The sequence below is a fragment of the Anolis sagrei genome, chromosome Y (genome assembly GCF_037176765.1).
Source record: "Anolis sagrei isolate rAnoSag1 chromosome Y, rAnoSag1.mat, whole genome shotgun sequence".
Taxonomy (NCBI): Eukaryota; Metazoa; Chordata; class Lepidosauria; order Squamata; family Dactyloidae; genus Anolis; species Anolis sagrei.
Genome location: NC_090035.1, coordinates 13,648,437 through 13,670,250, shown reverse-complemented (window position 1 = coordinate 13,670,250; position 21,814 = coordinate 13,648,437). Strand labels below are relative to the sequence as shown.

At 40.8% G+C, this 21,814-nt stretch overlaps 2 protein-coding genes across 4 annotated transcripts in view; one reads left to right on the top strand and one right to left on the bottom strand.

Moving 5' to 3' along the window:
- Positions 1-11,344, bottom strand: part of LOC132781559 (protein CLEC16A) — a 79,088-nt gene extending 67,744 nt beyond the window's left edge. For both annotated transcript variants that reach the window (XM_067461357.1, XM_067461358.1), the window contains exons 1-5: positions 11,104-11,344; positions 8,211-8,339; positions 7,214-7,347; positions 3,326-3,474; positions 2,087-2,192 (exon numbers count right to left, since the gene is read on the bottom strand). In XM_067461357.1, coding sequence (XP_067317458.1) covers positions 2,087-2,192; positions 3,326-3,474; positions 7,214-7,347; positions 8,211-8,339; positions 11,104-11,192 — 607 coding nt within the window. In that variant the 5' untranslated portion in view covers positions 11,193-11,344. The remainder of the gene's footprint in view (positions 1-2,086; positions 2,193-3,325; positions 3,475-7,213; positions 7,348-8,210; positions 8,340-11,103) is intronic.
- Positions 11,345-14,060: 2,716 nt separating this feature from the next.
- On the top strand, positions 14,061-19,318 carry LOC137094712 (dexamethasone-induced protein-like). Of its 2 annotated transcripts, none has more exons than XM_060786762.2 (2): positions 14,061-15,758; positions 17,736-19,318. In XM_060786762.2, the coding sequence occupies exon 1, from the start codon at positions 14,626-14,628 to the stop codon at positions 14,854-14,856; it is 231 nt and encodes a 76-aa protein (XP_060642745.1). In that variant the 5' UTR covers positions 14,061-14,625; the 3' UTR covers positions 14,857-15,758; positions 17,736-19,318. The 2 variants fall into 2 exon arrangements, with proteins under 2 accessions (XP_060642745.1, XP_067318025.1); XM_067461924.1 differs by having other exon boundaries at positions 14,061-17,104.
- Positions 19,319-21,814: the final 2,496 nt, after the last annotated feature.

Here is a 21,814-nt window from a genome sequence, read left to right as displayed (position 1 = left end):
TGCTGTGTTTCATCAATTGTATGATGCCATCAATTGTATGACACAACATAATTTCAGTAACATGATCACCAACAAAAATACATTAAGATACAACTACAATTATTAGGCATACCTCAATTTTAGAGATGTTTAAGTAGGAAAAAAGTGCACCTTAGACTTGAAACAACAAAGTAAAAACATGGCTTTGGGATCAGACTTTTGGAGAATAGTGCAGTGTAACAACAGATCTGGAATACGTGCAATGACTATAGAACATCTCTGGACTATGATTATGGATGGCATAATTTATATTGAATGTAATGTTTAAATTGTTTTAAATGCTTAATATGTATTAATCTAATTTTAATTCTAATGTCAATGTTATTAGAATTGTACGTGTTTTAAGACATTGAATAACTGCCGATATGTAAGCTGGCTTGAGTACCCTTCGTGGTAGAGAAAGGCAAGGTATAAATAGAGTAAATAAATAAACAAACAACAACGCCATGCAACAAAATTTGCAAAAAATTCTGTTCCTGGTTTGAAAGTGTTCGTTCCTGTTTAATTGGTCCTTACTTTGAAAGTAGTTGTTGTGCTCCAGAAACATCGTTGTTTTTGTGACTGCCACAAACTATGTTGTATTAGTTGAGACTTGATGATATATTCATTGAAAAACTAGAGCAAAATGTGCTGCAGAATGTCTCTCCCACAAAGACAATGTTTTTATGATAGTACCAATTAGGAAATGACAGTTATAACCCAGGAACAGAAATCGTGTTACAGGGTGTAATCAATTCCTACACTCAATACCCACAATGTGACCCCTTGCGGTTAAGAACATCATCTTTCAAGGAATGTATCTGTGCTCAATTCTGGGCACCTCATTTTAGGGAGCATATAAGGAAGTTGGGGCAGGCTGAGAGAAGGGCAATGAAGATGCCAAGCAATATGGATAGCAAAACGTGGGAGGAAAGGTTGAGAGAGCTGGGCATCTTCAGCTTGGTGAAGAGAAGGCAGAGGGAGGACATGAAGGGTATCTTTAATTATCTAAACCAAGCATGGGAAAACTTCAGCCCTCCAGGTGTTTCGGACTACAACTCCCATCAATTCCTAATCGCTACTGATCGAAATTAACTATGACGGCTATCAAGGAGGGAGCTCTCAGCAGAACTTAGAGGGAAAGACCAGGTCTAACAGTTTGAAGCTAATGTTCTCATGATGAACATTACAAGGAGTCTGAGCTGTTTGAGAGAGGAACCAATTCCCCAAAGAGATTGGTCCCCAACTCTCAACAGACTCCAGATACTCTACTACAAAGCAGGGGAAAAGCAAGGCCCATATTTCCTGTGAATGGAAATACTTTTGTTGCAGAGTGACATGTTCTTCATTGATGAACGGCTGTAGTTGCGTGACACGGACACGTAGTGAGTGGAAAGCAAAACAGAAAACGTGCAGCACCTTGAAGCCTGGCCTACTTTATCTGGCAAGAGGCTTCATGTATTTCTGAAGGAAGCTGCTGCCTGTGATGCGGGTGCCAAATAAAACCTGCTCATCTCAAAGGAGTCACGGGACTTTGTCCTTTTTGCTGCCGCAGACTTCCACGCCTACGCTCTTGAAAAACAGTAGTCAAGTCAACAGATGTTTCTGTGTTTATGTATAGATGTAAAATCTAGGCAAGCATGACCTCTAGTGGCAATGGCCAGGGAACTCTTTCACGTATGTCCCATTGCATTTTCAATGGGAGAAGAAAAGAGGGCCAAAGATCCAACTGTGGGCTTTGAATCTGGCTAACCTCTTCTCTCTCATTTCAGAGCCTTGTAACAATAAAACCCATTAGAGATTTTTTTTTTATAATCCACAGAAGTGGGTTTTTGTAGGATTTGGAGAAAGGGCTGCTGGGAGAAGATTCAGCAGGAAAACAGTACTGAATTATAGCCAGTGATTCAGAACAAAAAGGCTTTCATGAGTCTAATACAGGCTTTTATAAAATACCATTTTGCCTTGTCAAACAATACTATGGTAAACCTGCAATGCGGTCAAGGCTGGAGCCACCTCACTCTGTATGACCTATTTAACTTTCTGAGGGTTCAAATTTCAGGAAACATACCTTTGTAGACATTCAGTGTTATTGTCCGGACTGCAATCCTGACCATACTTTCAGGGTGGTTGAAGAATTTAATGGCCTCCGTATACAAAGCAAAGTCATTTGTGTGCTGAAAAAGAAGAGAGGGATTATTGGGCTCGTGGTTTTCTAGTTGTGTCCTTCAATCCATTTTCCTCCAATAGGATGCAATAGAAATCAACAAACAGCAAAATCTCAACAGTGTAAGGACCCTAGAAGCATTAAACTGAAGATCTATCTTTCATGACACGTCAACTAATTCAAAAGGAGCAAGAGAGAGAAAAATGTGATATACCCATATATACTCAAGTATAAGCTGACCTGAATATAAGCCGAGGCACCTAATTTTATCACAAAACTGGGAAAACATATTGACTTGAGTATGAACTGAGAGTGGGAAATGCAGCACTTACTGGTAAATTTCAACATAAAAATAGATAACCATAAAATTACACTGAGGGATCAGTAGGTTAAATAATTTTGAATATTTACGTAAAACTGTAAATTTAAGATAAGACTGCCCAACTCTAATTAAGCCATTATTCTAACTTTCCTCAATGTAAATGTGTTTACGTATCCTTCCAATAATAATAGAGTAAAATAATAAATTTAATAATAATAAGAGTAAAATATTGGAAATGTAATAACAGTAATAATAGAGTGAAATGATATATATAATAATAAATAGAGTAAAATAATAAATGTAATAACAGTAATATGATAAAATAATGTAAATGTAATAATAATAATAATGTAAAATAATAAATGTAATAATAATAATAACAGAGTAAAATAATAAATAACCTTGACTCGAGTTTCTCAGCCCTTTTTTCAGCCAAAAAAGGGCTGAGAAACTCTGCTTATACTCGAGTATATACGGTATTTACCAATACTGTAGAGAGAGAAAAAGACACTAATATGAGGCAAGAATGAAATTCCAACTAAAGGAAGACAGCACAGCATTTTCCACTTTTCACAATAACAGTATTATTATATTATTATGTTTATTTATACCCTGCTTTTTCTCTCGACAAAGGAGACTCCAAGTGGCTGACATTAAAAGCATTTCAATACATTTTAAAATCTACAAATATACAACATTAAAACAATATTAAATTATCACTGGTATTAAAAAAATCACAGTTTAAAATCCACAAAAACTGATTAAAAACATATTCTAAAACAGTGGCATCTGAATGTGGTATGAAGTTATTGGCCACTTACCTCATTGTAAAAGAAATGTACAGTGTGGTTGTTGAGCTTCAGGGAAAGTGTTTTCAAGAAGGAAATATAGTACGCCATGATCTCTTCATCAGAGAAGTCAAATTTATGCACGATGATAGAATTTACGTAGTTATTGGAGAGCAGATAGTCTGAAAGAGAGGGGAAGAAAACACATGTGTCATATATACACTGAGCCCATGCTTTCAAACTCAGAATCAAGATATTTAGACCAAGCATGGTGTCCCAAGGTGGCACATCATCAAGACGAAGAAAACAGAGGGAACCAATGATATTCACCTGTAAATGGACATCCTGTGTTTACTACAACAACAACAACATTTATTATGGTCCAAAGACCCTTTTTGCTCTATAACTGTAAAAAATATGCAAGGTTAATAAGATTAACAACAGCTGACTGATTTAACACACAGCTGGATAAAATTAGCAACAGTTAAAACTGAATAAAATACGGGATTAAAACGGATTGAAATCGTACAAGATGCTATGAACATAGGTAAAAGACTACAAAAGGCACCAGGCATGTTTCAGCCTGTGTCCAAAATTGAGAATTATCTAATCCTGGGTGCCTCGGAAAAATACTTGGCAACAGCCAGGGCCATGTGGGGATGATCATCACCAAGTAAAAACTTCACATAAAATTTAAATGCACTGGCCAGTAAGTTTCTCAGTAGGGGATTAATTATGTGTGCTCGAGCTTGTTCATAAAAACTGCATGACTACCTGTTGCATGAATTTGGTAGATACATTCTACTTCCTGTGTGTTACATGGGCAAAGTCTTTCGTTATATGGGATACCTGCAAATCTCCCACACAACATTTGATTATGTTGCTTGTTGTTTATGTTTTGGTTTTATTTTGCTGTAACATGTTGTCCGGGCTTGGCTCCATATAAGCCGCTCCGAGTCCCCATTGGGGAGATGGTGGCGGGGTATAAATAAAGGTGATGATGATGATTATATATTATGCTTTGCCTTGGAAAATAGACAGTGGTATTTGGCCACAGTCAGGTTCTTTACATAATTTGCTGCATGGAAAGGCCCAACATAATGTATGGACAGGGCACTTGGGGAGCAAGATACATATGACCAAGAGCGCAGCTCACAAAAAGCAATATCCCACAGTCTCTGTTTGATTGATTTGAGAGCCATATCGAAATCCAGGTGAGTTAAGAAGGATGAGGAAAGGCCGATGGAGGAGGCTTTCTTAGAGTTGATCTTAAACCAGCTGCTTATACGTTCATCCTGAGCTAAGTGGTGAATTAGACGGATCCTAGACTGAAAACTCTTATCTTGAGCCAATATCTAAGTGCTTACTACCAGGCTCTAATTGACAAAGGTGGTTCCTTGGATTCAAGTAGCAAGACACAAGATGGTACACATCTGGGGAACTGGGAGAGGGCTCTCAAAAACTGTGTTTGCTGTTGGTCTATTTTAGATGTTAAGTCACCAAGTATAGTGTTTACTATATTTTAATCTTTTTTCTGTGTATTTTATTAGATGTATTTCACAGAAATAAATTTCAAAGGCTCCTTCTTTGGAGGCTTTTAAACAGAGGCTGGATGGTCATCTGTCGGGGGTGCTTTGGATGCGATTTTCCTGCTTCTTGGCAGGGGGTTGAACTGGATGGCCCACGAGGTCTCTTCCAACTCTATGATTCTATATGTTTGAACTATGTTGTGTCCCGCCTCGAGGAGAGGCAGGTAAGATATAATAATAATAATAATAATAATAATAATAATAGTAATAATACTCGGTACAAAGTTTCACCCTGCCAACCTGTTTGTTAAGGTTTGAATCTCCAGCTCTATTTAATCTCAGATAAGAGAAGCTTTAGCTTGGCGGAAGACACAAACGCACACACCCTTTAAACTAGAAAAACATGCCATAGTCATACAAAGCAAGCTTCTCCCAAGCAATCCAATACAAGCTCCCAAAACCAGCATGACTTTAGAAGGCACCACATCCCTTCCAAATTTCTTTCTCTTGCTCCCTCAAAAAACCTTTCAAGTTAACAAAAGGCAAAAATACAAATACTTGGAACCAGAAACCAAAGTTGTATAAAATCTTTACATACATACAAGTCTTTCATTTAAATTCTTGGTATTTCTTTTAGATTTAGAATGATTCCATTAGGTTCCATTAGGAATAGTTGCTGAATGCATGCTGTAATACAGCTGCACTGCTCCAAATCTTGGTTATTTATCTGTTTACCTAAACCGTTTGCAATATTGCTTTCCATTTTGTTTAAAAGTAATGGTTGGTTTTGAATTGATTTTAAGGATTTTAACTGGGTATTTTTCAAATACCATTAATATTTAATTCTATCTTAAGGTTTGTATACTTTTAAGTTTTATTTTGTATTGTACTGGTTTTATTGATAACCCACTTTGAGATAGAAAAACAACAAATACTACATATGCTCATGTATAAGTCTATACATTTTAGTAAAAAATAAATCAACTCAAAAACTTGGAACTACTTTTGCACAGGTCAATGTGACTATTGTACATTAACTCTTACCAAAAAAGGAACCATCACCTTTTCTAAGTAGAATCATGACAGAAGAGAGCCTCAAGCCATGAGGAGAGGCAGGTAAGAAATAAAACTGTATTATTATTATTATTATTATTATTATTATTATTATTATTATTATCCACTCCCCTCTCCATGGAATAACCCTCAATGTACCCAGGAGTCATTAAGAAAAATCCATACTATTGGTCCTCCAAAATTCACTCTCGACTCACATGAGTCACTCACATGAGGCCAACTTATGCATGAATACAGGCAGTTGAGTTTAAAAAGACTTTTAGTTAAGAATGGGGCTAAGACAACAGGAAATGACACAAATCTACTCCTCAGAAGGGAAATTCACTCCTTGAAGTTATTATCATGGAGAAAAGGGGGTCTCCACTAAAGCTTGATCTCCAATCCTTGTTTTAACAACAAGCCACGTTTTTCAAAATCCCATTCCCACAAGAACAAAAAGTGGGGTGAAATCTTCCGAACAGGGGCACAGACAGCAAACCAAACACTACAGGGGTGTTAACCCTTCCCTATGCTTTCAAAGCCACTTAAAACATGTACCTGTATATATTTACTGTATATATTCGAATATAAGTCAAATGTTTCAGGCCTTTTTTTAGGCTGAAAAGCTCCCCTTAGATTATACTTGAGTCAAAGTTATTTATTATTTTACTCTATTATTATTATTACATTTATTATTTTACTCTATTTATTATTATTATTATTATTATTATTACATTTCCATTATTTACTCTATTATTATATTTATTAGATTCATTATTTTACTATTATTACAAATATATTATTATGCTTATTATTTTACTCTATTATTACTGTTATTATTGCATTTCCATTATTTTATTCTATTATTATTTTATTACATTTATTATTTTATCTCCTTATTATTATTGGAAGGATACATAAGCACATTTACATTGAAGAAGGTTAGAATAATGGTTTAATCAGAGTTGGAGAGTCTTATCTGAAATTACAGTTTTATGTAAATATTAAAAACATTTAACCTACTGAAGCCTCAATTAATGTAATTTTATTGGTATCTATTTTTATTTTGAAATTGACCAGTAGCTGCTGCATTTCCCACCCTTGGCTTATGCTCGAGTCAATACATTTTTCCAGTTTTTTATGGTAAAATTAGGAGTCTTGGCTTATATTTGGATCGGCTTATACTCTAGTATATATGGGTACATATAAATTCACCTTAAGAATAAACTTACAGAGCCTCTCTTGTTCATAACTTGAGGACTGCCTGTATATCTGGGAGCAAAAGACAACTAGAACCAAGCAGCTTTGAGGAAGATGACATGAATGTGCTCACACTTACAGAGAGACGTTTCATGGCTAATGTTCTCAAAGAGGATGTTCAGCGTCTGTAGAAGCTGCACACAGACATACCGGCCAGACTTCTGACGCAGGATGTTCAAGAAGTACACAAACATGTTCTTCTCCAAGAAAAAGCTGGGGGGAAAGCATCAAAGGTTGATTTCTTGTGACATTTTATTGAAGGTGTCATTCTTGATTTGTAAATCACTGAGCCTTTGTTTCAGCAGCTGTTGTTTTACAAGGTCTTTCTGTCTGGTGTACTTTTAAATAGTTTGAAATCCATATATATATATATATATATATATACACACACACACACACACACACACACACACACAACTAGCTGTCCCCTGCCACGTGTTACTGTATGTTTTGTGTGTGTATATGTGTGTGTGTGTATATGTATGTTTGCGTATATATATGTGGTTTTGTGCATGCGTTGTAATTTTTTGTTTTTTGCTTTTAAAGTCTTCTGCTGTGTTTTTCAGTATTTTATGAGTGGTGGTCACTTGTTGGCCTGATAGGTGTATTGTGTCCAAATTTGGTGTCAATTAGTCCAGTGGTTTTTGAGTTATGCTAATCCCACAAATGAACATTACATTTTTATTTATATAGATTTATACTATATATATATCTACAGGGACTATATATATCGACAGGGAGCTCTGCCATGGGTTTGTCCATGAAGTCATGAAGAGTCGGAAACGACTGAATGAATGAAGAACAACAACAATTTAATGTTATTGGGGGAAGAGGGGTTGGGGTTAATTTTCAGCTCTTGTGATTACTGGATTTTCTAAATATGTACAGAACTAGAGTCCAGGTCACCAGATTAATGGTTGTGATTCTAAACATCATCCCCTTGGGAATAAGCAAAACTGAAACGAGTCAATGGATTTTTCATTATGTATAACGCAAATTAATTTTTCCCCTCCTGCTGCAAGATCAAGCTTTTAGAGTACCATCCCACATACAAAGGCATTGCCATTCAAACTTACTCAAAGACTGAACTGTCATTTTGGTCTCCCCATATAAGGATCTCGGTTATAGAGCGAATGGTCTCCACTAACAGGTTGCGGTTGTGATCGGTCACAGTGGTATTTTTGGTCAAAACGTGGTACATATACCTCAATGAAGAAAAAGGGGGTGGGGGGAAAAAAGGAAAGAGTTTATCTCCGATCACATCAAGGCAACATTCATTTCTATTTATTTTTTGTATCTATTTGTGGCCTTCCTCTTTCAAGGCAGAAACCAACACAAATGGAAATAAAATGCCGCTAAGAAGCAATTGCAAGGGAATGGATCAATTAAAAAACAAATGAAAATACTTAGAAACAAAAACAAGGAATGAATGACTTCTAAACTGCTTTAAGAAGCATAAACAAGAAATGTCTAGATGTCTGAAACCACTCTGCTACTTTATTTGCAACAAAGAGAAACAAATTGTTTTAATTGTTTTCAGTTTTTAAAAAGCTACATATTTGGCCTTGACTTTGCAAAGATCCTTGGGCAAAAGGCCTCTTTTTCTGTTTGGAAGGAAATTAAAAGAGAACTTTAATAAGGCTAAACACTTGAGCAATCTTTAAAAATTATTGTTTACAATGACATTCTCGTCCGCATGCGATTTGTACATACGCACTCAAAGGATATAATTACACAAGAGAATGCATGGCTTTGTTTACTCCTGGCCTTCACAAGTGGCCTATCAGCTCCACAATCCACCGTAGTCAAGAACCATGGGAATTATAGTCCCATTTATTCCCTTTCAGGGGGGCATTGGACCCAGAATTGACCATGGCTGAGGAGAATGGAACGTGTAGTCCTATCAACCCCAGTATCTTACTACAGACAAGGAACAAGGGGTTTGTAGTCCCATTTATTCCTTCTCAGGAGGCCCATGGGACTCAGAATTGATCATGGCCAAGGAGAATGGAACGTGTAGTCCTATCAACCCCAGCATCCACTACAGACAAGGAACAAGGGGTTTGTAGTCCCATTTATTCCTTCTCAGGGGGCCCATAGGACTCAGAATTGATCATGGCCAAGGAGAATGGAACGTGTAGTCCTATCAACCCCAGCATCCACTACAGACAAGGAACAAGGGGTTTGTAGTCCCATTTATTCCTTCTCAGGGGGCCCATCGGACTCAGAATTGATCATGGCCAAGGAGAATGGAACGTGTAGTCCTATCAACCCCAGCATCCACTACAGACAAGGAACAAGGGGTTTGTAGTCCCATTTATTCCTTCTCAGGGGGCCCATCGGACTCAGAATTGACCATGGCTGAGGAGAATGGAACGTGTAGTCCTATCAACCCCAGTATCTTACTACAGACAAGGAACAAGGGGTCTGTAGTCCCATTTATTCCTTCTCAGGGGGCCCATCAGACTCCGAATTGACCATGGGCGAGGAGAATGGAACTTGTAGTCCTATCAACCCCAGTATCCACTACAGACAAGGAACAAGGAGTTTTTAGTCCTATTTATTCTTTCTCAGGGGGCCCATGGGATCCATAATTTATTATGGTTGAGGAGAACTGAACCTGTAGTCCTATTAATCCCAGTATATACTACAAGCAAGGAGTATGATGTTTCACTATAGACGAGGAACAAGGGGTTTGTAGTCCCATCTATTCCCTCTCAGGGGGCCCGTTGGACCCAGAATTCCGGCCCAGGTTATCTGTCTGAACATATCTCCCATCACGAACCATCACAAAGTTTAAGATCAGCTGGAGGCCCTGCTCTTGATCCCACCACCATCGCAAACGCAGACTAGTGGGGACATGGCCTTCTCAGTGGTGGCAGACGACACCAAATGGGGAGGGATAGCCAATACTCCAGAAAACAGGAGCAGAATTCAAAACTATCTTAATGGATTGGAGAGATGATTGGCCAAAACTAACAAAATTAACTTCAACAGTGACAAATGCAAGATACTCCACTTAGGCAGAAAAAAATGAAATGCAAAGATACAGAATGGGGGATGATGCCTGGCTTGAGAGCAGGACGTGGGAAAAAGATCTTGGGAGTCTTCGTGGACAACAAGTTAAACATGAGCCAACAATGTGATGCGGCGGCAAAAAAAGCCAATGGGATTTTGGCCTGCATCAATAGGAGCATAGTGTCTAGATCTAGGGAAGTCATGCTACCTCTCTATTCTGCCTTGGTTAGACCACACCAATTCTGGGCACCACAATTCAAGAGAGATATTGACAAGCTGGAATGTGTCCAGAGGAGGGCGACTAAAATGATCAAGGGTCTGGAGAACAAGCCCTATGAGGAGCAGCTTAAAGAGCTGGGCATGTTTAGCTTGAAGAAGAGAAGATTGAGAGGAGATATGATAGCCATGTATAAATATGTGAGAGGAAGCCACAGGGAGGAGGGAGCAAGCTTGTTTTCTGCTTCCTTGGAGACTAGGATGCGGAACAATGGCTTCAAACTACAAGAGAGGAGATTCCGTCTGAACATTAGGAAGAACTTCCTGATTGTGAGAGTCGTTCAGCAGTGGAACTCTCTGCCCCGGAGTGTGGTGGAGGCTCCTTCTTTGGAAGCTTTTAAACAGAGGCTGGATGGCCATCTGTCAGGGGTGCTTTGAATGCTTCTGGGCAGGGGTTGGACTGGGTGGCCCATGAGGTCCCAACTCTATGACTCTATGTGGTCTATCCAATGCAATTTTCTGAATCAGCACCCCAAATAACCAAAGCGAATCTAAAGTTGACCAAAAACTGATTCCTAACCCTTTGGAGACTAATATTGGAGAGTGGTCGCTGGTCACATTCCAGCTTGTCAATATCTCTCTTGACCACCTCCACTAGCTGCCAATCCTCCTAAACCAGAGCCAAGGGCCTGTAATCCCACTAGGCCCCAAACCAAAGCCCCGGCTTCTCCTCACTTGAGGTGTTCGAGGGAGTGGATGTTCTTGGCGGCCTTGCCCTGCCCGCCGCCTCCGCCTCCACCCCAGCTCCGCGACCGCCCGAACATCGCCGCCTTCCTCCGCCTCCGCCTGCTACGCTCCGAAAGGCCGCTCAGCCTCCGCCGCCGGAGCTCCGTCCTCTCCCTCGGACCTTCGCCGCCGCCATTCTCCCCTCAGCCCTGACATTCCGCTTCGGGGACAGACTGCGCAGGCGCGCAAGTCGCCTCGCCGCAGCGCACGCTGGGAAGTTGAGTCTCCCTAGCGCAAGGCTCCTATAGCAAAAAGGACTCAAAGGACTACCACTCCCAGAATGCACCGAGGGGAGAAAAGGAACAAACCCGGAAGCACAGGGAGAAGAGGCGGAGCGTTTTCGCCAGCTGACTGAAGAAGAGCGTTTGTGACTTGGAAAGGGGAGTGGGCGGGGCTTGTAGGTGGATGGGTGTGCGCATGCGCAGGGCAAGCTGAGACCTTAGAATAGGAATGGGACAACTTGGGCTCTCCAGGTGTTTTGGACTTCAACTCCCACAATTCCTAACAGCCGGTAGGCTGTTAGGAATTGTGGGAGTTGAAGTCCAAAACACCTGGAGCTTGGGATATAATGATGTAAATGATAAGTAGTAAAAATACATAAACCATAATCCAAAATTTAAAACTATTGTATTACTATCTATAATCATTATAATTATTAATCATTTTTAATTATTATTATTTTAAAAATATATTATTATATTATAATTTATTATTATTAATGTAAGTGATAAGTAGAAAAATTACATAAACCATAATCCAAAATTTAAAACTATTGTATTACTATCTATAATCATTATAATTATTAATCATTATTGATTATTATTATTTAAAAATATTATTATAATTAGGTTCTTGTGGGTTTTTTCGGGCTATAGGGCCATGTTCTAGACTAGAGGCATTTCTCCTGACGTTTCGCCTGCATCTATGGCAAGCATCCTCAGAGGTAGTGAGGTCTGCTGGATTAGGACAATGGGTTTATATATCTGTGGAATGGCTGGGGTGGGGCAAAGAGCTCTTCCCTGCTGGAGCTAGGTGTGAATGTTTCAACTGACCACCTTCATTAGCATTTGAAGGCCTGGCTGAGCCTGGGAAAATCTTTTGTTGAGAGGTGTTAAGATGTGCCTGGTTGTTTCCTCTCTGCTGTTTTGCTGTTGTAATTTTAGAGTTTTTTAATACTGGTAGCCAGATTTTGTTCATTTTCACGGTCTCTTCCTTTCTGTTGAAATTGTCCACATGCTTGTGGATTTCAGTGGCTTCTCTGTGTAGTCTGACATGGTGGTTGTTGGTGTGATCCAGCATTTCTGTGTTCTCAAATAATATGCTGTGTCCAGGCTGGTTCATCAGGTGCTCTGCTATGGCTGACTTCTCTGGTTGAAGTAGTCTGCAGTGCCTTTCATGTTCCTTGATTCGTGTTTGTATATTGCTGGGGGATGTCAGGTGGTGCAATACCAGCTAAACAGTGTAATTTCTCCAGTGGTGTAGGGCGCAGGCACCCCGTGATAATGCGACATGTCTCATTAAGAGCCACATCCACTTTTTAAGTGTGGTGAGATGTGTTCCACACTGGGCATGCATACTCAGCAGCAGAGTAGCACAGCGCAAGGGGAGATGTCTTCACTGTATCTGGTTGTGATCCCCAGGTTGTGCCAGTCAGCTTTCGTATGATATTGTTTCTAGCACCCACTTTTTGCTTGATGTTCAGGCAGTGCTTCTTGTAATGTCAGAAGAAACCTTTACCTTTAACCTTTATGCCGTTATAACAATGCCGTTATAACAATGTTTACTAATTTTATTTATAATTATAATTACTTACATTTATAATTAATATAAATAAGAATATAAATAAGAATAATTCATAATAATTATAAATGTAAGTAATTATAATTATAAATAAAATTAGTAAATATTGTTATAAATATTGTTTGTTTGGTTTTTTTTTTTTGGTTTTTTGGTTTTTGGTTATTGCTAGATTGATATTTTAGATTGTGTCTTGAATTTTGAACCTTGTTTTTTCTATGTTGTACACCGCTGTGAGTCGCCCCCGGGCTGAGAACAGCGGTATATAAGCAAAGTAAATAAATAAATAAATAAATAAAGGTTAAAGGTAAAGGTTTCTTCTGACATTAAGTCTAGTCGTGTTTGACTAAGCCGAAGAGCCGGCGTTGTCCATAGACACCTCCAAGGTCATGTGGCCGGCCTGACTGTATGGAGCGCTGTTAACAGCATATTATCCTTTATATTATTATTATTCGTAATATTAATGCATAATAATAATATAAAATACACAAAACAGTATTATTTATTGCATCATTTTAAATTATTACTACTAACAAAATATTATTATTATTATATAATAATTTAAATAAGTATAATTCATAATAATTATAAATTCAAATAATAACTATTATAATTTTTAATTATAAATTATTATTCCGATTTAATTGCTATTATTAAAATCGATTTCATAAAAAAAATACCTTTAAATCGATTTTAATAATACCATGGAACACTGGGAGTTGTAGTTTCCACTCTTCGGGGGCTCCCCAAGGCTTTGTAAGATTATAATTTTTAATTACAAATTATTATTTCGATTTAATTGCTATTATTAAAATAGATTTCATTAAAAAAAATCCTTTAAATCGATTTTAATAATACCATGGAACACTGGGAGTTGTAGTTTCCACTCTTTGGGGGTTCCCCAAGGCTTTGTAAAACTGAAGATCCCAGGGTTCCAGAGCTACAATGCTGCCAAACCCTTGTGGAACTACAACTCCCAGGATGCTATAGCTGTGAAAAAAAAGCCTTCCTCTTCTTCTCCTAGGAGTGCTCTCTTCCCTCCTCCCTTTGCTTCCCTTGAGCTGTCAATCACCCTCCGGGGCAGCCAATCGGGGAGCGACGGAGGCGGGCCTTCGAGGGCGCCTGCCACAGCTGTCTCTCGTCCTTTGCCTTCTTCCTCGTCCTCGCGGGGGCGCGCAGTCGGGGGCGCGCGCTCGGAGGGATGCAGCAGCAGCAGCAAAGGAGGCAGAAGAAGCCTGCCAAGCCCTTGATTTTTGATATTTATATGGGGTTTTTTGGGCAGGGGGAGGGAGAGCATGCAAAATTATAAAGGGGGTTTTAGGGGGATCCCTTTGGGGCCATGCACCCCTTAAAATTCAGGAGGAGGAAGACCCTTTGACTTTAGGGGTTCCTTGCAAAAGTCCCCCCTGAAACCCTTTCCCAAAGGGGCTACTGTTTATGCATGGGAGAGGGCATTTAATGCAAAGGAATCCTTGGCCCCCTTGAAAGAGAACTATTTTGTGATTTAATTGGACTTCCTAATTGTGGGGGAGCCATGGGGGACTGGACCTGATGGTTGGGAGATGGGGAGGACGCCCTTCTTTCTCCCCCTGAAGGCCTCTGTGGATTGATTGGGGGCGGGGCCAAAGGGAGACCCCCTGCAAACCCCGCCCCCTCCGGCCCCCCTCCTCCCCTATGTTCTACGTGGGGCTCTTCTGCGTTAACCTGCTGGCCCTCTACTACGCCTTCCTCCTGGAGTACATCGCCCTCAACCTGGGCATCGCCTTCCTGCCCCCCGAAGACATGGACCACGCTCTCGGGGGCCTGGGGACCCTCTCCGGACCGGGGCTCGGCCTCTTTGACAGGGACGTGGGAGCCGAGATGGGTCTTGGGGACGGGGAGGTCCTGGACGCGGCCTGGGACTGAGAACCTCAAGGTCTAGTCTCCCCAAAGAAGGAAGACCCCATCGCCTCTCCAGTGGCCCATTTGAGCCTCCAAGAGAATCCTGAGAAGAGCCCTCAAGAGTTGCCAAGAAGAAGACCCTAATAGTCACCAATAAGAGGGCAACCCTGGAGTTTCCAAAAAGAAGACCCCAAGAGTCTCTGAGGTGGAACTCTTTGAGCCTCCAAGGAACCCCAAGAACCTCCAAAAGAAGAGACCCCGAGAGTCTTCAAGGAGGGGACAACAAAGAGCACCCCCAGGCTCTCCAAGGAAGGGACCTCAAGAGTTGCCAGGAAGAAGACCACAAGAGAATCCAAGAGGATCAGGTGAGCCCCATGTAAACCTCCAAGGGACCCCAAGAGAGTCCAGAGAGGGCAGCCCTAGAGTTTCCAAGAGGAAGACCCTAAGAGTCACCAATAAGAAGACCCCAAGAGAATCCAGAGCGGGTACCTCTAGAGCAGTGGTTCTCAACCTGGGGTCCCCAGATGTTTTTGGCCTTCAACTCCCAGAAATCCTAACAGCTGGTAAATTGGCTGGGATTTCTGGGAGTTGTAGGCCAAAAACATCTGGGGACCCCAGGTTGAGAACCACTGCTCTAGAGTTTCCAATAAGGAGACCCCAAGAGTATCTGAGGTGGGCCCCTTTGAGCCTCCAAGGCACCCCAAGAGAATCCAGAGAAGAGACCCCCAAGAATCACCAAGGAGGGGACCCTAGGTGTCACCGATAAGAAGACCCCCAAGAGAATCCAGAGAGGGCAACCCTAGAGTTTACAAAAAGAAGACTCCAAGAGTCTCCAAGGAGAGCATCAAGGGCACCCCCAGTGTATCCAAGGAAGGGACCTCCAGAGTTGTCAGGAAGAAGACCACAAGAGAATCCAAGAGAATCAGGTGAGCCCCATGTAAGCCTCCAAGGGACCCCATGAGAGTCCAAAGAGGGCACCCCTAGAGTTTCCAAGAAGAAACTGTAGAAGACCCCCAGAGTCACCAATAAGAAGACCCCAAGAGTTCCTGAGGTGGGCCCCTTTGAGCCTCCAAGGCACCCCAAGAGAATCCAGAGAAGAGACCTCAAGATTCGCCAAGGAGGGGACCCTAGGAGTCACCAATAAGAAGACCCTAAGAGAACCCAGAGAGGTCAACCCTGGAGTTTCCAAAAAGAAGATCCCAAGAGTCTCTGAGGTGGGCCCCTTTGAGTCTCCAAGGCACCCCAAGAGAATCCAGAGAAGAGATCCCAACAGTCATCAAAGAGGGGACCCCAAGAGTTGCCAAGGAAAGGAACCCATGTGGGAGACAACAAAGGACACCCAAAGAGCCTCCAAGGGAACCCAAAGAGAATCCAAAGAGAGGTTCTAAAAGTCACTAATAAGAAGATCCCAAGAGAATCCAAAGAGGACACCCCTCGAGTTTCCAAGAAGACCAAGTGTCTCTGAGGTGGGCCCCTTTGAGCCTCCAAAGAAGAGTCACCAAGGAAGGGACATAGAAGGGCACCCTTGGTGTCTTCAAGGAAGGGACCTCAAGAGTTACCAGGAAGAAGACCACAAGAGTCACCAAGGCAGTCCCCCTTTTAAGCCTCCAAGGGACCCCAAGGAGAATCCAAACAAGGAACCCCAAGAGTCACCAAGAAGGGCAACCCAAAGGGCACCAAAGCATCTCCAGGAAGACCCCAAGAGTCCCTTGTTTGGGCCCCCTTTGAGCCTCCAAGAGACTCCAAGAATCACCAAGAAGAAAACAACCCTGCACCAGACTGGACTTTGCTGGACCCTCAATCATCTGCAAGGAAGAGACTCCAAGAGTTGCCCTGACATTTCCAAGGAAGAGAACCTCCAGATGGGCCCCTCCAGACTAGACCTTATTGGACCCCAGTTGTTCCCGAGGAGGGGACCCCAATAATCCACAACTGGGCATCCGGTTTCAGACGTAGCCACAAGGCTTGACTTTGTTGGACCCCCAAGAGTCGCCAAGGGAGGGACCTCAAGAAGTTTCAAGGAGGGGAACCTGGTCTGATGATGGTCCCACAAGAAGGCACCAGAAAGGCCCTTTTTGGGGTGGCATTTGGATCCTTTTGCTTCTCAGGGAAAGAAGGAGAACAGTGGGGTGGGCGGGTTTGCCGTTTGGGGAAGGAGTCGCTCCAGATTTGGGGGACATCCTTGCATTCAGAAACTGGATCCAAAGGGAAAGAGGAGCCCAATCAGTTGGCACCTTCACCACAGAGGAATGGACTGCATTCAGGTGTCAGCGTAAGTACCAGAATAGGAAGCACATACATTTAAAAACATACAAATAATTGGGATTTGGGAACCTTTTAAGTTAGGACTCCATGAATGCACAACTGAAAGTGATAGAGGTCTCTAAAGGTCATCTAGTCCACCTCTTTCTGGGACCATTGGTCACTTTTGCAAACGGGGCTGCTGGGTTTAAATGCATAATGGTGTTATTATTATTATATTTGTGTTTATTATTATGTTTATTTACACCCTGATTTTTCTCTCCACAAAGGAGACTCAAACAGGGCTTGTTTTCCAGGGTCCGAAATGCAAACGCTGAGCGATCAATATGTTTTTCTCTTTGGAAAGCTTGCAAATTATATCTATATATATATCATCAATATTTATGGATTACTGAGGACATTTTAACCATTCCATAATTGCTCCCTTTTCCATTTAGTTGGGCTGTTTCTGCAAGTTGTCCTTTTCCCTTTTTCCCTTTCCAATTCGTGACATTTCTGCAATGTCAGTGTCATTTGCAAAACCTTGAGCTGGGGATTCTTCAAACCCTGCCCTTTGCAAACCCAGGAGACAAATGCATCTTAAATGCTTTTGAACAGGAATCTGCTCAAGATTAAAACGTTCTTTCTTCTTTCAAATCCAGATTCAAGCAAGGAAGTGACGCCAATGGGACCCAAGACAAAGACGGCAGGGCTGTGAAAGTTTGCAAAAAGTTTGGACTGTTTCGCAGCACAACGGTTGCACTCGGCTGTTGATTTTGCACATTTTGCTCCAGAAGGGCTTCCGGATCCAAAAGACGCTCGGATGGCAGTAACAATATCACAGATATCCCGTTGCATTTTGGAAGAAGGCTTTTGAAAGACAATGGAAGGCGTTGGAAAAGGAAGTAACTTGGGGAAACCCACATTGTTTGGAGAAAACCCATCAAATCCATCATTGAATAAGGCAGAAACAGACATATCTCATTGATTGAATTAATGATGGGGGTGGGATGACAACTCCCATCATCCACTAAATAGCATGGCTCAGGAATTCTGGGCAGGAGAGCCCATCACTTTATGGGGATTATAATAACAGGTACTGGATGACATCTCCCAGCACTGATATTATCAAGAGGAATGGGATAACAACTCCCATCATCCTAGGGGATTCTGGGAGTGATGATCCATAAAGGTATTTCCATTAACAACTGCAAAGGGTGCTTCATCACACTAGAGAATGAATCCACTTTAAATATGGTTTCTGCCTCCTGCAGAATTCTGGGGTTTGTAGTTTAAGGAGGAGCCTTTAAAAGCCTCCCTAAACTACAGAGCCCAGAATTCTGCAGGAGGCAGAAACCATATTTAAAGTGGATTCATTCTCTAGTGTGATGAAGCAGTAACTCTCAGCATTAGGATTAGCATCTTCCAGATACTATTGCTAGGGGATTCTGGGGTTGACAGTCCATAAACCAACTGTGCTTAACGATAGGAATGGGGCAACAACTCCCAGCATACCCCAGATAATATGGATAGGAACAATAGTCCTTAAAGTTACTGGTATTAACAATGGGATAGCGACGATAATTCCCATCATCCTGAAAATAGTATGGCTAGAAGATTCTGGGAGTGATCTATAAATATGTTACCATTAAGAACTCGAATTGAATGACTGGGATTAGCAATAAGAATGGGGTGACAACTCCCATCATCCTCCAAAAAGTATAGTTAGGGGATTCTGGGAGTGAGAGTCCAAAAGGTTATATATTTCTTCTCTCTGCAAGCTTTTGCAGATTGGATAGGAAGGTTTTGCTGTTCAGGAACAGAATCACGTGACCCTCCAGGTGTTGTACTGCACATCCCATCATCCACACCCAATGCATAGATGACATGGGATGCTGGGAATTGCAGTGCAAAGTTTCACGCTTCACACTTATGCCATATGTTTTTGGTTTTGTTGCACATGAAATGCTTGCATTGAAATGCATTAAAAGCATGTGACCTGAACATAAAATCAATGCTGTTCCAATTAAGCGAGGAAATTGCATTTTGCTAGTTTTTCAATAGATCAATTGATTGCACTTTTTGAGCACATCATGAAAACGTCCGAAGCTCATTTTGGATCTTCAAAATGTTGCCTTTTAAATTGAAAAAAAAAACCCTATAAAACAGGCATGGGCAAACTTCGGCCTTCCAGGTGTTTTGGACTTCAACTCCCACAATTCCTAACAGCCTACCGGCTGTTAGGAATTGTGGGAGTTGAAGTCCAAAACACCTGGAGGGCCCAAGTTTGCCCATGCTTGCTCTAAAATAGGAATGGCAGGGAATTGAAATGAATTGCTGCACAGTGTTATGAAGGGGAGAAATCCATTTTCTAAATATTTTTGTAATTTTGGGAAAGGAAACAAAGGCCTTGTGGATTGAATACCGAAAGTTATATATTTTTGTGGGGGAAAGGTTTTAAAATGCAGGGAACAAAATGTAAAAAAAAAGCAATATGTAAATATTCAGCCTGTAAAAAATAAATGCATAGAAAAATCAGTTACCTGAAGTCTTTTAATGAGCAACAGTGGGATTGATGTGGCAACAACAACAACAATAATACTGTAATGGTACTAAATGTAGTCATGCTGGCCACATAACCTTGGAAGTGACTATGGACAATGCCGGCTCTTCGACTTAGAAATGGAGATGAGCACCACCCTCCAGAATCAGACACAACTGGAGTTAATGTCAAAGGGAAACCTTTATCTAATTGTATTATTATTTTCAGCAACTCGGTTCTTTGCAAAAATCTGGGATTAAATTCTGGTTTTGAAACAAATTGCAGTACATTTTTGGCTATGTGAAATGTTGGATTTTGCAATTTATTTAAAACTAGCTTGGGTTCCCAGTGGTGCCTGGGTTATTTGAAAAAAAAAATCATTTTTAATTGTTCACAATGCAAAGAGTTATGGGTGAACTACAACTCATATCATGCCATGTTAAGGTCGATAAATTCCATAAGTACTTAAAGTTTGTTATGTTGGGCAAGTTTTCTCTAGATACATCATCAGTGGGATTCAGTGTGCTCTCTGGCTGTAGGGTAAACTACAACTCCCACTATGGTGAGTCAGTCCTCTTGAACGCCTCCAGTAGGTTCAAGGTTCTTGGGGGTTCTATGTGCCAAGTGTGGTCCAGGTCCATCATCGGTGGTCACAGCTTTTCTGGTTGTGGGTGAGCTACAACTCCCAGAAAGGAAGGTCAGTTCCCCCACAATCCCTCCAGTAATCAAATTTCAGTATATTAGGTAAGTTTGGTACAGATCCATCAGTATTTGGGTTCACAGTACTCTCTGGATGGAGGTGAACTACAACTCCCCCAAACCAAGGTGAATTTTCCCCAAAGACCTCTAATTTTTGCTAATCTCTATGTGCCAAGTTTGATCCAATCCCATCTTTGGTGGAGTTCATATTTCTCATTGATTGCAGGTGAACTAGAAATCCAAGTACCTTCAACTTCAAGATGTCCAGACAAATTCCCCTCAAAACCCACCAGCATTCAAATTTGGGCATATCGAATATGCATGCCAAGTTTGTCCCAGATCCATCACTGTTTACGTTCCTAGTGCTCTCTGGATGTTGGTGAACTGCAACTCCCATAAATCCTTCCAAAGACCTCAAGTGTTTTTGTTGTTCAGGGGGCTTCTGTGTGTCTAGTTAGTTACAGGCCCAATGTTGGTGGAGTTTGGAGTGCTCTTAGCTCGCAGGTGAGCTATACATCACAGTAGCTACAACTCCTATAAATCATGGTATATTCTCTCCAAACCTTTCTAGTGTGTTCAGTTGCTTATCAATCCCCGTTTGCTGTGTGCCATAAAAAAGAATAGGAAAGGGTTAAGGGAGAGGCAGTGGGCGGGGCCATGCAAATTCCACACCAATAGAGAGAGTCATAAACACTGGGATGTCTGTGATGGAGGAAACACATGAAATCTGGGATGAAATTTCCCTGTATGAAATCCCTCACTTGGGTGTTGGGCAGTATGGTGTTTGTGGAAGACATTGGCAGGGCTCTTGGACATGTTCATGGTGCTCCCGCCACACACATACATACGTGTTTTCATGGAGAGGTGTAATTTATTTAGTTCACAAAAGATAATTTCCTAATTTTCTTTTTCTTTTTGGCTAAAGTTAACAACTTTCTTCTTTTATTAGCAAAGGCAGACAGAATAGATGTGGATTTAGAAATAAAGTTTCAAAAACATTTCCAAAACATTTCAATACAAGTGTTCTCAATATTTTCCTAAATTTTTACATATTCAGAAATATTGATCTCCAGTGCATTCATTTCTGGGATATTTACACTTTTCCTAAATGGTTGCAATTTGGAAATGTATTTCTGCAATATTTATAGTTTCTCAAGAAGTTGCAATTTGGAATGTATTTCTGCAATATTTACAGTTTCTCAAAAACTTGCAATTTGGAAATGTATTTATTTCTGCAATATTTACAGTTTCTCAAGAAGTTGCAATTTGGAAATGTATTTATTTCTGCAATATTTACAGTTTCTCAAAAGGTTGCAATTTGGAAATGTATATTTCTGCAATATTTACAGCTTTGTCAAGAAGTTGCAATTTGAAAACATATTTATTTTTACAATATTTACAGTTTCTCAATAAGTTGCAATTTGGAAAAGCATTTATTTCTGCAATATTTACAGTTTCTCAAAAACTTGCAATTTGGAAATGTATTTACAGTTTCTCAAG